The sequence below is a fragment of the Paramisgurnus dabryanus genome, chromosome 5 (assembly GCF_030506205.2).
Source record: "Paramisgurnus dabryanus chromosome 5, PD_genome_1.1, whole genome shotgun sequence".
Taxonomy (NCBI): Eukaryota; Metazoa; Chordata; class Actinopteri; order Cypriniformes; family Cobitidae; genus Paramisgurnus; species Paramisgurnus dabryanus.
The window spans coordinates 34,825,085-34,840,011 of record NC_133341.1 but is presented as its reverse complement, the minus strand read 5'-3'; the positions used below and the strand labels follow the sequence as shown (position 1 = coordinate 34,840,011).

Here is a 14,927-nt window from a genome sequence, read left to right as displayed (position 1 = left end):
ATATAAATAAATTGTATTGTTTGTATCCAATCTGAAACGTGACAACCCAACACAATATTTATGTACTGTTGTGATGGACAAAAATTTGTAAAAAAAAAAACAGATCTAATCTTTTGTTGTTATTACATTTCTTTGGTGTTTTTTTTCATTATAACATAAATTCTATACTGTCATTTACTCTATATATTTATTTTTTTGTTTTCTATAATACATTTTTTTTCACATTCCTATACTCTTTTCCTTGTTTCTACCATGTTTAAAAAGTATTTTCTGCAAAGCTGTTTAGCAACAATGCAAAATAAAAATGAAAAGCATGATAGAAATAATTAGAATTTAAATTTTGCCTGCAATTAACAAATATTAATTATGTTATTTGCCTTCAAAACTGGATATGTATGTTGAAATAGATGTAAAAAAAGATGCCGATATGTAAAGTGTTTCATCAAATCATTTGTGTTATGAGTTCAGTTACATTCTCCACCTAAATGAAAGCATCACATCTGTGTCTGAGGGAAAATATTCACGTATTTGCGTTTCCGGTCAATCAACAATTGTGCCAGCCTCGACAAACCAACAGTTGCGTGGCTGTTTGTTTGAAAACAAAGGCTTGAAACATTACGCAAATGTTTTAAATGGACAACATTTCCCAGCGTGGCTGAATAACAGCTGCATTTGTGTCGTGTCCACTTTGAAATACATATAAAATTTTAAGGGAAAAAGCTTGACCTCCCCCACCCCAGATGTAAAGATAGAGTTGGCTTGTTGTTAGCTGTCTCGGCTAATGAAACCCCGCTAGCCCGCGCTGATCTTTTTATAGCAGAGAGGGGGAGCCAGAGACTTACAGCAGACCGACAAACCAACCTCTCATCCCAACAACAGTCCCCTTATTTTTTCTTCTTTGAAGTTACCCCAAGATAAGGTAAATATATTATCACCTCACAATTCCTCCTTAGGCCTCTATTCGCGCTCCCTTGCTTTATTTCGGCAGCTTTCCGTTTGTTTTTCCTCGACGAAACGCCTCTGAGGTAGACGGACGTCGCAACGGCTCGGCTAGTGCTTCTCCTCCGGCGCGCGCCCGTGGCTGGAAGCGCGTGACCCGGCGTCGCTCTCATGCGCACAGTCCGAGGCTTCTGGGAAACTCGCCTAGGCCTCGCGACACAAACACGGACGAGTGTTTTTGTGCGACCGTTGGAAAACGCAAACGGATTATTCGCAAATATACCGTACGCGCTGAAATGACCGATAACGTATCGTTGTGCGACGTACAGTCGCGCTGAAGAACGAGGGAAAGTGAAAAAAATGTTTTTTTGTTCGCGAGGGGGGATAGAACGATGTGCGTAGCCGAGTTAGCTTTAGCCTTAGCGTATCGGTTGTTCTGACGAAATGACCGAACGATTCACCAACAGTTTATCCCCAAACCAACTGGGTTATTTAATAGACGACTAAGGAATACAACCGACCCGGATTTTGATAACAAATGAACCCCTCATATCAGATCATTGCTAACTAGCGAGCTGCTCCACGGAATCTTATTAACTCGCTAGTTAGCTAGTGCTTTGCTAATAGACGAAACAGTGTAACGTCTGTCATCTCTCGTTAACCCACAAAAGGCTTGAATGTGAGTTATGCTAAATGTTTACAAACTGAACTTCATACTTTATTGAAAATACGTTAGCCACGATTTATGTCCGATGAACGTAATGACTATAAAGCGTCAGCGTGACGCTTTGAGGATGAATGGTTTCACTCTCCAGTGATCGACTCCTGTTTTGTCAACACTGTGTTTTGGTCGTTTTGTGTCGCCATGCGTGTACAGATGTGAATCATCACTACACTTGTGACTTGTCACTTTTTCTGACTAGACTAGGTCACGTTTAGGAGCCATGTTTTGTTTTAAATAGTAAAAAGCATACATTTGCATTCCCAGTCTCATTTCCTCTGCAAGTCGTTTTCGCCAAGTGGTTAGAAGTAGAAACTGAGATTGCTTTAGAGGATGTAATTCTTCCTTAGCTTTGTAGTTTTATTTTATATCGACTTGTTATGAGCAGATTGGATTTTTCAGTGTCATCATATGCAATTGCTTGTTGTGTTTTTATTTTAAGTATGCATGCAAGCGATCAGAATGGATTTATGGTCAGAACTAAGTGAAATATTTGACACATAAAGGGTCGGGGGATAACTGGTGTGAATGCAAGCCTCCCTCGTGCATGAGTTATCTGTCATCAGCTCATTCTGCAGTTTACCTTCCGAATACTGTATCACATGCAAATGAGTCATGAATATTAATGTACTGTAAGTAGCCCGGATGCGGAAGTACATTCTTGGACCAGTTTAACAGCTGCCTTCGTGAATTTACGAAAAGGCTTTCATTATTTTGTGTTAAACTTACTGTTATTCATAAATATGCATCTTACTGTTTGTATTTAAAGTAACGTTATTGCATATAAAATACGATAGTATTATGTTATACATTCAGCATTAAAGTTTAGCAGACTTGCAGTGTTTTTTTGCATCTGCTCTTTTGTGCCTACCATGAGCTGTCCAACACCCAGCTGTCCCTTTGAGGGAGACATGGTTGGGCCAGCATATCTAATCGAGGGGTGTGTCGGTGGACCATCCTCTGCCAGGCTTTAGGGGGTGTGTCCGTCAGGCTGTCTGCACTTTTGTAGATGTCATCTGTTTACCATAATGCTTCTCCGTGTGATAGTTGGTGTACACAGAAATCAATACAATGCGTCTAAGTGGACTGATTCTCCCCGATGGCATTCATGCCAGGAAGTAGAGTGTATGTTTTGAAACAGGTTTTGATCTATTTAGGAAAACCCTCCTGTTGCCCAAGGCTGGACTGACTGAACAGAATAGATGTGTTTTCCCAGAAAGTCCCATGTCAAAAAAACTCATGCAAACTTTCCTTTTTTCTCTTTAGGATTGAGTGAAATGTGAGGGATGGTCAGCATATAAATCTCTTTGAGGAACTCTGTGTGTGTAGAACTTCTCTGGCCAGCCGTCAGTATGAATGGGGACATGCCGCATGTGCCCATTACAACCCTCGCTGGGATTGCTGGTCTCACTGACTGTAAGTACACACATTACACACGATGACTTACTGCAACAGGTCCTGCCCACTTGTATTTTTTGAGTTTTATACTGGGTTTGTTAATTATAGTTGTATGTAAAGTCATGGAGTTTTTGCACATTGATGTCAGACTTTTTCATTTATATTACTGACTGGTTATTTTCTCAGTAGGTGATTTAAGTAAATATTATGTAATTTACTGAATTATCTAATAATATATATGACTTTATGGTTGTATAACATATGAGCTGGTGTTTGCATCACATGATATTAGGGATGTTAACCGATGACCGTTTGACAGATGGTTGACCGTGTCAACGTTAACTGGTCAAAGTTGTCGCTTAAAAAAAGTGATCCCTAAATTAGGCTATTATAGACAGTGGAGTAAACGCTACTACAGTTAATCATCTCTTTCCAAGATCTTTTTGTGTGAAGTGAATAAATCCCTCACACTCAGTTTTTCATAACTGGCCTGTTTGTACTTAATAAACCAATAAAAAACATTTGGCGCAAGGTCACTGCGTTTGGTTTCGCACGCTCACAAGGTTTGCGAAAAGTAAAAGCTACAGGCTATTTTTGATAAATTCCTTTATTTGAATAGTAGGCCTAAATCAAATACAGCAATAAAATAAATTAAAGTCTCTCCTGATTGTGTTCCAAATTATTAACATTTACGTCTTTTAGGCTAACAGTAAAGTGCAGAGTAAGTTTTGTTTCTGTAAATCCTCAGACATGATTTTTACCACTTAATTAAGTTTTGTTTTGTAGAAAGCATTTCTTTAAAGTGAATTTCTTTTTGTATAAATTGTATCTTAATTTTAATAAATGTTTCATCAACCAATTGCATGTATTTAATAAATGAAAAGCAAATATAGCAGAGTATATAATAACCGGTCTGTGCATGAAGGCGCCGGCACGGCTCGTTCACTTGCATTGCATTGTTAACTAGAACGCACCTCATCATAAATGAATACAACTCAGCGTTGGCCTATATGCCTCATACATTAGCATTTCATATCTTTGCTACATTTGTTCTAGAACAGACAAAGGCTTTCTTGCACACAGTGCGGTGCGAGACCCAATTGGCCGGTGCGTCTTTTCTGCATTCTGAAGGTGCACGTTTTATCCATTGGTTTTATCGTGTTGCAGTCTATTAGGCAACATTCTGCATAAGATGGGTTTAGATTTGGAAATATATTACATCTACATATCAGTGGTAACAGATAAGGTGATGATGATAATCATCTTCCTTTATTATTGTTAGCACCTCAAAATAAAGCGCAGTCTCTTCGGAGCTGTCATTTTCTTAAATGAGCCGCTGCAATTTTCAAATAAGCTTCACAAACGCCTTTATTTTCAATGCGACCTTGTACCTAAACTATTTCGAAACTAAGCAGCCATTTGTCCTCTGATTCGGCGCCACGTTTGCGGGACTCATGTTCCGGGCTGTAGGGGATTTAAAAAAAGTGTTGTGAGCTATGTGTGTGTGTGAGTGTGTATATATATATATATATATATAATATTTTATTTTTTTTAAATTATTATATATTTTTTTAACTAATAGGCCTATCGGTTAACCGGTTTCAACCGGCTAATGAGGCTCGGTGGCCGGTCAAGAAAATTTTTAGTTTTCGCCATCCCTAGATTTAAATATATATTACAACTGTAATGAAGCAATATTATTATCAAGATTTTGACCATACTGCTAACTAGTAATTGACTAATATATGGCAGTATATTGGACAATAATTGGATTTTTTTTTAATCGGCATCGGTCAATGAATCTTTCTGTTCCTAATGAAAAGATACTCCGCTATAAAGTCACGGTTCACAGACAGTGAAATGACCCATCATTAGCACTATTCGGACGGGATTAGTTTTCCAAACGACGTTTGAGTTTAAACATGTCCCCCACGAAGTCTGTGATTTAATTTACCGATTTGGACAGGAATAAAATTCTCAGACTATTCCAGGGGTGGGTGATTCATTTATTTGGGCATTTCCGAAGATCACGTGCTCTGGATACGCGTGTTTGTAATGTTTGATATTTTGCTTTAAATGTTAAATTATTACAGAACATGTAATTTATTAATTTAATTTTAACAAATCAAAAGAACTTATAGAAATCTTACTGAAGTAGCCTACGTGTTTTATATAACTGACTGCTTATAATAAACCCAAAGAAATGAAGAAATAATGATTAATACAATTTTATTATATTTATTAATTAACATTACCATTCCAAAGTTTAACAAAATAAGGTTGAGTTTACCTTATACTGATATTACAGTGGCCAGTCTTAACAGTGTTTGATATTCATCTTGATTTAATTATTTTATTTCGCTGAATGGAAAAAAAAACATCCATGTCTGAATGAATGGGACTCAAGAAGTACAATATACGTGCATTAGTAAGACCTTACGGCAGATCATGTTGGCCAAAACAGGAAAAGAACCGCGTTTTTAAAAGATATTGTGGGTAAACACAGACATTTGCATCCGGAAGGGATTTAGTTTCTCAGAGGACCTCTGAGTTCAGCGAAAACTAGGTAAATTGCTCTGGAATTTTTACGGAGGTCATCAGAGAAAAACATAGACATGGCCAATTAGGATGGGATTAAAAACACAGAGGACCTCTGAGAAGCACGATTTTCTCAGACGTCCCCCTGTACAACTGATCCTGTCTAAATAGGGCGATTGTTTACTTTTTAACATGATTTTTATCAATATCGCTATCGTCCATACTCCCCCCATCAATTGACCACTACAGCTCACTCCAAATTCTACCCATTTATAACAATATTATAGTTATATTTATGTATTTTTATTTATTCATATATCCTTTATTCCAAACATTATAAAACAACTTTCAGTAAAGTTGTTTAGTAAGCGTTGGAGCTGATGTGGGCAGCGCTCCGACATGTGGTGCTTTTGCACTTTCGGCGACCCGAATTCGATTCCCGGCTTGTGGTCATTTGCCGATCACATACCCCTCTCTCTTCCCTGTACTTTCCTGTCTTCTCCTTATTCGCTGTTTAATAAAGGCAAAAATCGTAAGAAAAAATATTTTTTTAGTAAGCATAAAAGCGATTAAGATTTCATTATAATTTTTTGAGATACGATGTTTTGGAGCATCAGTGACGACAGATGGCTTCTAGATTTTGTCCCCAAGGACTTTAATAATCAAAACATGTTTCATCCGCACACATTGTTTTTGTGTACAGTGCTGAACCAGCTGCCCCTGCCCTCCCCGTTACCGGGCACCACCACTAAGAGCCTGTACAGTGGGCATGTAGCTGAGGAAGTGGGCCATCTGATGGGCTGCAGGGATGAAACTCTGGTTTCTCAACTTGCCAGCGGACTCAGCCAGGTCTCCACGGAGCACATGTGAGTTTCTGCTTGTGTTTACGCCTCTCTTCTGCCCTTGATATATACCACAACGCCTGCATACTCTTTGACACCTGTCCATGCCTGTCTTGCCTATGACTGTCTGTACTGATACACATCATTTTCACATAATGACAGTTCATGGTGATTGTGGGCTATGACTTACATTTTGGTTTAGGTGTTTTTTACTTTTTGGTCTATGAAGCTTTGATTTCTGATAAAACAATACTCCTTTTTATGAAAAAACACCTTTACCCTCAGTTTCACAGACAAGGCTTGAGGCTAGTCCTAGACTAAAACACATGTTTGAGGTGTCTCAGCTTATAATAACTTGTACTGACAGATCTTTAAATATGCCACTGCTATTGATTTGTCTCAAGATACACACCAGTTATGTCTTTCACTTAGGGATATTTATTAAAGATGCTTAAACATCTTAATTTAACTAAGACCTGGTGCTTTAGCTAAGCTGTATCTGTAAAACCAAGCCTTAATGTGTAAATCCTTTGATCTTTTTCCATAGAGAGCTGAAGGACAGTTTGGGCAGTGATGAGTTGGAGGGAGATGTACCAGTTCTGCTGCAGCTCCTGCTGTCCAGAAACCCAAACATCTTCAGAAACAAGAGCACACCCAGCACTCCGCAGTATCCAGCACAGGCGGGTAAGAGTCACCCCAACCACGACACAGGTGTTTAGTTAACTTATTCCTTTTGATGGTGCACATGTTATGCTTGTATTCTGTTTGCTGTTAAAGAGTTGTTTACAAACAGTGTGGTGCTGTTTATTTCTGGTATATCTGAATATAAACATCTTTAACCTCCTAAGACCTGTGGCCGGTTGCATAAAACTTTAAGACTAGTCTTAAAAGTTAGTCATGAATTTTTTCTTCAAGGCTGATCATAACTGTTTTAAGTATGTTATATAGAAATGTAGATTGGTCTAATTTAAATCCAAATAATAAGACTGATTAGCCCTATCTAATTGCTAGTTAGTCAGAATCAATCAGAATCAATCTTAAGACGCATTCTTAACATCACGGCTATGTTTATGCAACCAGCCACAGGGGCCTCATTTATAAAGTGTGCGTACGCACAAAACAGGGCTGGAAATTTTATAGGTTATGATCTATAAAAAATTTACTTAATGGGAGAATGGGCTTGCATTGCGGCATATGAGGATGATTTATGTACGCACACGTGCAGGTGATCTGTGATTAATAAAGGGAACATTGCTTTGTTTTATAAGTCTTAATATTTTTGGGCGTATGCCATTTTTGGCTTTTGTGCATACATAGACTTTTAGTAAGGCCCCTGATTGGTTAACGCGGCGCGAAAATCCACCAAAGCTAAAATTTGTCAACTCGGGCGCCAGCCACAAATTCACAACAAACGCAAATGCACAAAAAGCATCTTTCGCGCGAAGTAGCGCGAATGGGGCGGAATTGCGTCTACCGTGCCGCGCCAAATGCATTATTCGCGCCGCAAGACCTGTCTTCACATTGACTTAACATTGAAATCACTCATCCTTGACACCTCTACCAACGCTGGTGTAAACGCAGCATAATGGTTAATTCTGTGTAACTGGAACCTGTTGTACACAAACGTGGACAATGTTAAAAAAAAAAAATTTGGTTATTATATTTATTGTTTTTTTCTAACCCCAAATAGCTGGAAGAAATCTAAATGTAAGCCAAACCAAAGCTCGGGCTTTAGGAGGTTAAGGACTGGTTATCCTCTGCACATTTTATACATGTAATAACTTATATACAGAGTATAATCTTTTTTTTTTACGTGTATGCACAGCCTTGCAAAGTATAGTTTATTACATGTACACCGACACTTGGCACGTGCTCATTGCGTCAAAATGCAATGCATCTCCTGGGCTATTGCTACATTTTCCTGTATGCCCATGCATGACCTATGCACGGTTACAAAAATCTTGGGGTGTGGACACTTGCGTATGCATAAAACGGGATATAAATATCTTTTAATGACACTTCATATTCATTTTTCTTCATTTATTTGTTTAATTCATTAAGATACAAACAGAAAATTAAGGAAATTTGATCACTATTTCATGGCAAAACCAACCAATCTAATGGTCGCATGGTGACCTAGGACACACTACTGTATGTGCCAGGAATTTGTGTTGTTGTGGTAATCTGCATAGTACATCAAACTGAGGAGCAAGAAAAACCTGTTGCTGTAATATGTCAAAGCATGCAATGCAGAACTGTTACACTAGAGGTGTATGATGTCACATTTGTTATGTTTTTAGAAATTATTTGTACATTTCCTGAAAAATAAGAATAATCAAATCCTAAAAAGTAATGTAAATGTACAGGTGTTTTTTAAATGTGTTTTTTAAACAGATATTTTCCTGCTTGTGTTGATAGTAATTCAGAATCTCTCTGATGTTTCAGGTATGGGCCAGCAGTCAATGGCACCCCCATATAAAATCATGCACAGCCCAGTCTCTGGCAACTACCAGCAGGCATCCATGTCCCATAGTCCATCTGGGTGAGCCTCTTATTTAGTTTTATTTAAGCATGAACTTAAGATTCCTATTGTGGGAAGTCCAGTAGTTTCACATTGTACAAAACCAGCAACTGGTGTTACTTCTGGATATAGCCATAATGCTTCATATTTCAATAACAACGTTATGACCGGTTCAGTCTTACTGTTTGTTTGATTTGGCATTAACTCATTAGTGCAAGCTAAAAGATTTTATTTATTTGTTCACTCAGGAAAGTTTTGTCATTTATGTGCACTAGCATTAATCTGCATATCAGCTGGTGATATAGGCTTGAAACAATGTGAATGAAAGGTTTTGCTTGTTTGATCAAACATTTTTAAAGTCAGAAAGAAAATATAAACAAATTGTGTTTGTGTTCCAATTTAGACGTAAAACACTTTAGAGACGGTTTCCCGGACAGGGCTTATCCTAGTCCAAAAATGCATGTTTGAGCTGCTTTAATTTAAATATACCTTGCACTGACATCTTAACATATATAAGTGCCATTGTTTTGTCTCGAGATGCACACAAGTATAGTTTTTTGTAAGGTTTGCACCAAACACCCTTGACTTCATCGTTAACCCCAACTTTCCACTGTTTAAGTTTGTTTAACACTGCAATGAAATTTTACCTTTGGCTTTAAGTACAAGATGTTGAATTTTCCCTTAAGTCGCTTTGAATAAAAGTGTCATTAAGTAAATAAATGTAATTTTTTTGACCCTCTCCGCCAATTCTGACATCTTTTGATCTCCACAAGGAACGTGACCTCTCTTGTTCTTTGTTTTAGGCGTTTTGTACCAGGGCAGTCCGGTTCTGGTGGACGTTTTCTGCCCCAGCAGAGCAGTCCGGTGCCCAGCCCTTACGCCCCCCAAAGTCCCGCTGCTGGTTACAGACAGTACCCCCACCCTCCAGCATACAGCCACCAGCACATACAGCCAGGTTTGGATGAAAACGCATGCTATACAACTGCTTTTTGAGTTTGTCGATTCTGTGGCTTATTCTTACTTCTGCATTTACAGGCTCAGTAGCAAGTCCAATGGTTCCAGGTGGCATGAGAAATGTTCATGAGAACAAGGTTAGAAGACACATTTCTGTTTTATATTAAGCTTCAACAGGTGTATTATGAAAAATTTATTATGCATGTTTCTTTTGCCATCTGGGGGTTTAATATTAAGGCTAGGCTTTACAGTAATGGTTATTTTCCTGTGCCAAAAAGTACCCTGTCACAGTTGGTATGATCCACTGTAACAGCTTATTTTGTTCCTAAATGTCTCTCTTTTCTGAACCATCAGGATCAGATGAGAACATTCACGGCGTCTCATATCCTGCAGTCATCTCCACCCTACACCCCTCCTCGTGATGGGGCTTCAGACATGCTCCTCGGCTCTCCGGACAAGCAGCGTGGTCTGAAGCCTGGCGAGGGGGAACGCGAGCAAGCCGATAAAGCGGCGGTGTATGATATCGTGGGCTCACCTGCAAAAGACCACACTAAACTTTCCCTGCGTCGGTCACGGCCTGCGGATGTGGGGCTTGAGGGAATGTACCCGGGCTCGGACCCTGAGGGAGAACTTGTGGAGGCGCTGGCTGCAATAGAAAGGATGGAAAGTGAAGCAGCCATGGAAACGGAGCGCAGCGCTAAAGAGGTCCAGGACAAAGGTAGGCAGTGGTGTCTTCAAATCAGCCTTATTTTCTTGTGTGAGCAATTAAAGCATTTCCCTTATTGTTTGTGTCTTTTTTTAGATAAACCTTTGAAAAAGCGCAAACAGGATTCTCATCCTCAGGAGCCTGGCGCGGCTGGCACTGCGGGTTCGGGCTCTGGGGCTTCAGGTGGAGGAGGTGGGGCTAATGCAGGCCACAGGCTAGCCCCTCAAGAGGCCAGCGCCGCGGGTACCAGCGCCAGTCGGCCGGGTCTCCAGGTCAGCTTGGAACAGGTGGGCAGGGTAGAGGATGCCTGCATGGGCGTGCCCACCCCTGCCAGCGAGGCTCAACGATGGCCTCAAGAGCCGCAGGAGGGCGTCACCCCGAAAGCTCTCAAGCACAAGCACGACCATGCCCCCGAACACCGGCATCGCAACGATGACAAGCAGCCCGATACCCCACGACAGAAACACAGGCCTGAGGGTCGCCACAGCGATGCCAGCACACAGCGTGCTGCCCAGTCGGGGAGTAAACCCGTTGAGCTTCTTCCTTACATGCTGGGTGAAAACACCGGTTCTGGAGCGCTGAAGAACTTCACCATCCCAAAAATCAAGAAGGACGGAGGGGGAGATGTTCCAGATGGTTGGAAGCAGCCATGCGTGCGACTGGATAGACTGGAGTCCGAGGTTGATGTGATGAAAGGCGTCAAGCCTGTGGTTGTTCTGCAGAAGCTCTCCATTGACGAGGTGCAACGGCTCATGAAAGAGAGAGACTCGCGTGGCTCCAAGTCCAGCAAGAACAGACTGTCCTCTGGGAGATCTGGGAAAGGTAGGGGAACTCCTTTATCTTTGCTATATAGCAGTTTAAATGACAGGTGTCCTGTGCATCTTGAGATGGCGTATTGTTTTGGATTAAACCTCCAGACAGGGATTTGTGTTTCTTGGCTGTTTGTGTTGAAGCAATTATGTGAAATGTGTTTCTTGGGGTGCCGAGCTGAATAGATATTGCATTGGGATTTTGTGTCCACCAAAGAGGACTTTTAGAAAATTGAGGAAATTGCTCTTATGGGAAGATGTCATTTGTTTGTTTTATTGTGGATTACAAAATAATATTCAGTAGATTTCTTTAATAGTAGTAGCATATTCGCTTGTACAGTAAAACATAAATTTACTGTTAAAGAATAGGGTAATGCTACTCAGTTGAACCATTATTACAGATGAGGGTTTGTCACAAGTGTTTATTTATTTATTTAAAAAGTATTTATCAGTTAAAAACAGAAATTCAACATATAAGCACTTAGGGCTGTCACAATGATTAAATAATCGTCTCATCACGATTGTTTGACCTCATCGCAATGATTTTAGATCACCACAATGATTGCACATCTCTCTAAAAAACACAAGGGGGAGCTGCAGCGCCTGTATAAATGAGACCGTATCAGATTAATTTTAAATAGGTGTTATGTGTATTAATTAGGGATGCTAAACAATTAATCGCGATTAATCGTTAGCAGAATAAAAGTTTTTGTTTACATCACATATGTGTGTAAACTGTGTATAATAAATATGTATATATATATAAATATGAACACATTCATGTATAATTTTAAGATTTTTTTTTTATATATTAAGTATTTATATATAATATAAATGATACATAAAAATACAAATGTATATACACATGTAAAAATTTCTAAAACATATACATGCATGTGTGTACATTTATTTATACAAAGTTATTATACACAGTTCACACACATATATGATGTAAACAAAAACTTTTATTCTGCTAACGATTAATCACGATTAATCGTTAAGCATCCCTAGTATTAATATTTATTGCCAGGTAAACCTTGAAAAAGATTTAATTTAAATAATCACAACGTGTGAAAATGATTTCATAAACAAACAAAAAATGTATGAGAATTAAATGTCAAAGCAATAAATCAGGCAATTAATCGTCATAATCATCACAATTGATTAGACAATTAACCGTCAGCCAAATTTCATAATTGTGACAGCCATATAAGCACTATTTAAAAAGGGAAGTTAGTAGACTGTTGAAAGACTTTTTTAGTTTTAATATTAACTTGCACTAAGTTGCCGTTTTCAACCATAAACTGAAAGTTAATGTCCAGTTTGTATGTTTGCTTATATAGCAACAGCGTTTTGAAGTCCTAAAAGTGCGAAAGCACCACATGTCGAAGCGGTGCCCACTACACCATCGGCTCCTACTATGCTAACGTACGGTTACACTTTGCAGGTCCATACTAAAAAAACACAAACGTGCCACTTAGAAACGTCCATTCACAATCTCCAACTTTTGATTATTCCTCAAATTTTGTATCTTCGTCTAATCCAGGCTCGAACATAAGGTCTGTTTACAAACACACAGAGCTGTCGAAAGGAGCTGCTCTGTGAAACAGCCAATCAGAGCAAATCTCAACATTATTATTCATGACCCTTTCAAATAAGGTAATAATAGACCATTTCATTATAAATGAGTTGTAAATGGACATTTAAAAACATTTCTGGATAATTTGTAGGGATGGGCACGAGTACTCGATTGCTCGAGTACTCGAACGTGGCATCGATGATCGATCACGAAAACGATGATCATGTGGGTTTATTTATTTATTTATTGTGGATATGGCGGCATTGGATGTCTGGTTAGCATTACAAGCGCATGTGGTAGTAAAGACTGGGTCTGGAGATGCGTGTTTGACGTCGTGTCAAGCTACGCAGACCGACGTATGACATCAGTAACATTACCATGCGTGATTCAAAAACAAACAGATAATTCCACGCAACCGCACAACAGAAACCCGCCGATCCGCGCAATGCGCGGCAGCCCGCCAGCCCGCCGATCCCGTGAAGCCAGCCACAACTCACATCACTGAGGCACTATGGTTTAAAAGGATGTCGTGATTTTCGGAAATACAGTCAGTCAGGTGCAAAATGTACAGCGCCGTCAAAAGTTCAATGGATTATCATCTCATATTTAAACATCAAATGTCAAGAGATACCAGAGAGCCATACGAGCATTACCATTACATCTTGACTGAGGTAAGAGGACGACACGACACAGCTAAACGCGCATGATAGCAAAACACTTAAAGCTGCTTAATGTTATGAAGCTTGAACTTTGACTGGACGTGTTTAAAAGTGCGCTGTTTTTGATGCACATCCACAAAGGGAGTTAAACTTTCTTTTTTTTTAGATAACTTAGTTGAAACTTTAGTTGAAGTCTTGCATTTTATGCAGATAGATGCACGTTGTATATTTATGTTGTATAAAGGCTTAATATTATGCAGAGTGCGTCAAATAGAAAGGGCTTCGGTTTGTGTTTATTAACCCTTTAGTTTCACTTCATCACGCAGCTTTTCCTGTTAGAGGTTTCTGTTAAAAACATTTAATTCATTAATAATCTAGTATGTTTTCATTGTTCTGTCGTAGTTTCTTCAAAATTAAGTTTTATTTGAGTTTTTTAATCAAAATATTTTCATTTTCACCATGACGTGTACGCCCCGCCCCTTTGATTGCCCCGCCCCCAGTTAATCGAGTACTCGTTCTTCAGACCTATGGATTAATCGAAATGAAAAAATGACATAAATGCACATCCCTAATAATTTGTGTACTTAATAAAGCCACACACCTTTTATGTAGATATCAGAGAACGGGCGGCACAGTGGCTCAGTGGGTAGCACTGTTGCCTCACAGCAAGAAGGTCCTTGGTTCTCCCTGTGTCAGTTTGGGTTTACTCCGGGTACTTTGGTTTCCACCCACTGGCCTAAAAACACATAAGTTGGGTAAATTGAAGATACCAAATTGCCCCTCCCCCAACCTGTGTATGGATTAACTTGTGGGGATCAATTTGTGACTGGATTAACTGGTTCTTGCCATGAACATAGCCATATATGGATTCAGGGCTGTGTTTGTGCTGGTCAAAATGCTTTTTTGAGTTTATTAATGCTTAAGCAAAGTTTTGACGCTTTATTGTCCAGGGTCCCTTATAAACATACCTCATTTTCTAAAAAAAAACAACTGTTTTGTCATTTTTATTGTTTGTTTTTATCGCTCTGTAGAAAATGCATATGTGTGCAGGAGGGTAGTGCTTCTTTACAAAGTACCATCGTCATCTACTGGCCTGGCACACATAATGCAGTGTTATTAGTTGTCCTGCAATCCATGTAAACACTGATCTTTTTGTCAGCATTGTCGTGTGGACGGGAAAGGAAAAACTTTTTGCTACGACGTTGTCATGTAAACATGGCCTTAGTTAGGGGTGTAACAGATCACAAAACTCACGTTTTGG

General features: G+C 39.3%; 1 protein-coding gene across 3 annotated transcripts in view; it reads left to right on the top strand.

The window, feature by feature from the left end:
* The first annotated feature begins 801 nt into the window (after positions 1–801).
* nipbla (NIPBL cohesin loading factor a) overlaps positions 802–14,927 on the top strand; it is a 49,498-nt gene continuing 35,372 nt past the window's right edge. The window contains exons 1-9 of one of the 3 annotated variants that reach the window (XM_065251010.2): positions 802–919; positions 2,927–3,076; positions 6,300–6,462; positions 6,986–7,122; positions 8,884–8,980; positions 9,763–9,914; positions 9,995–10,050; positions 10,268–10,631; positions 10,716–11,441. In XM_065251010.2, coding sequence (XP_065107082.1) covers positions 3,013–3,076; positions 6,300–6,462; positions 6,986–7,122; positions 8,884–8,980; positions 9,763–9,914; positions 9,995–10,050; positions 10,268–10,631; positions 10,716–11,441 — 1,759 coding nt within the window. In that variant the 5' untranslated portion in view covers positions 802–919; positions 2,927–3,012. Of the gene's footprint in view, positions 920–941; positions 1,619–2,926; positions 3,077–6,299; positions 6,463–6,985; positions 7,150–8,883; positions 8,981–9,762; positions 9,915–9,994; positions 10,051–10,267; positions 10,632–10,715; positions 11,442–14,927 lie in introns of those variants that run through there. The other 2 variants (XM_065251008.2, XM_065251009.2) reach the window with 2 other exon arrangements.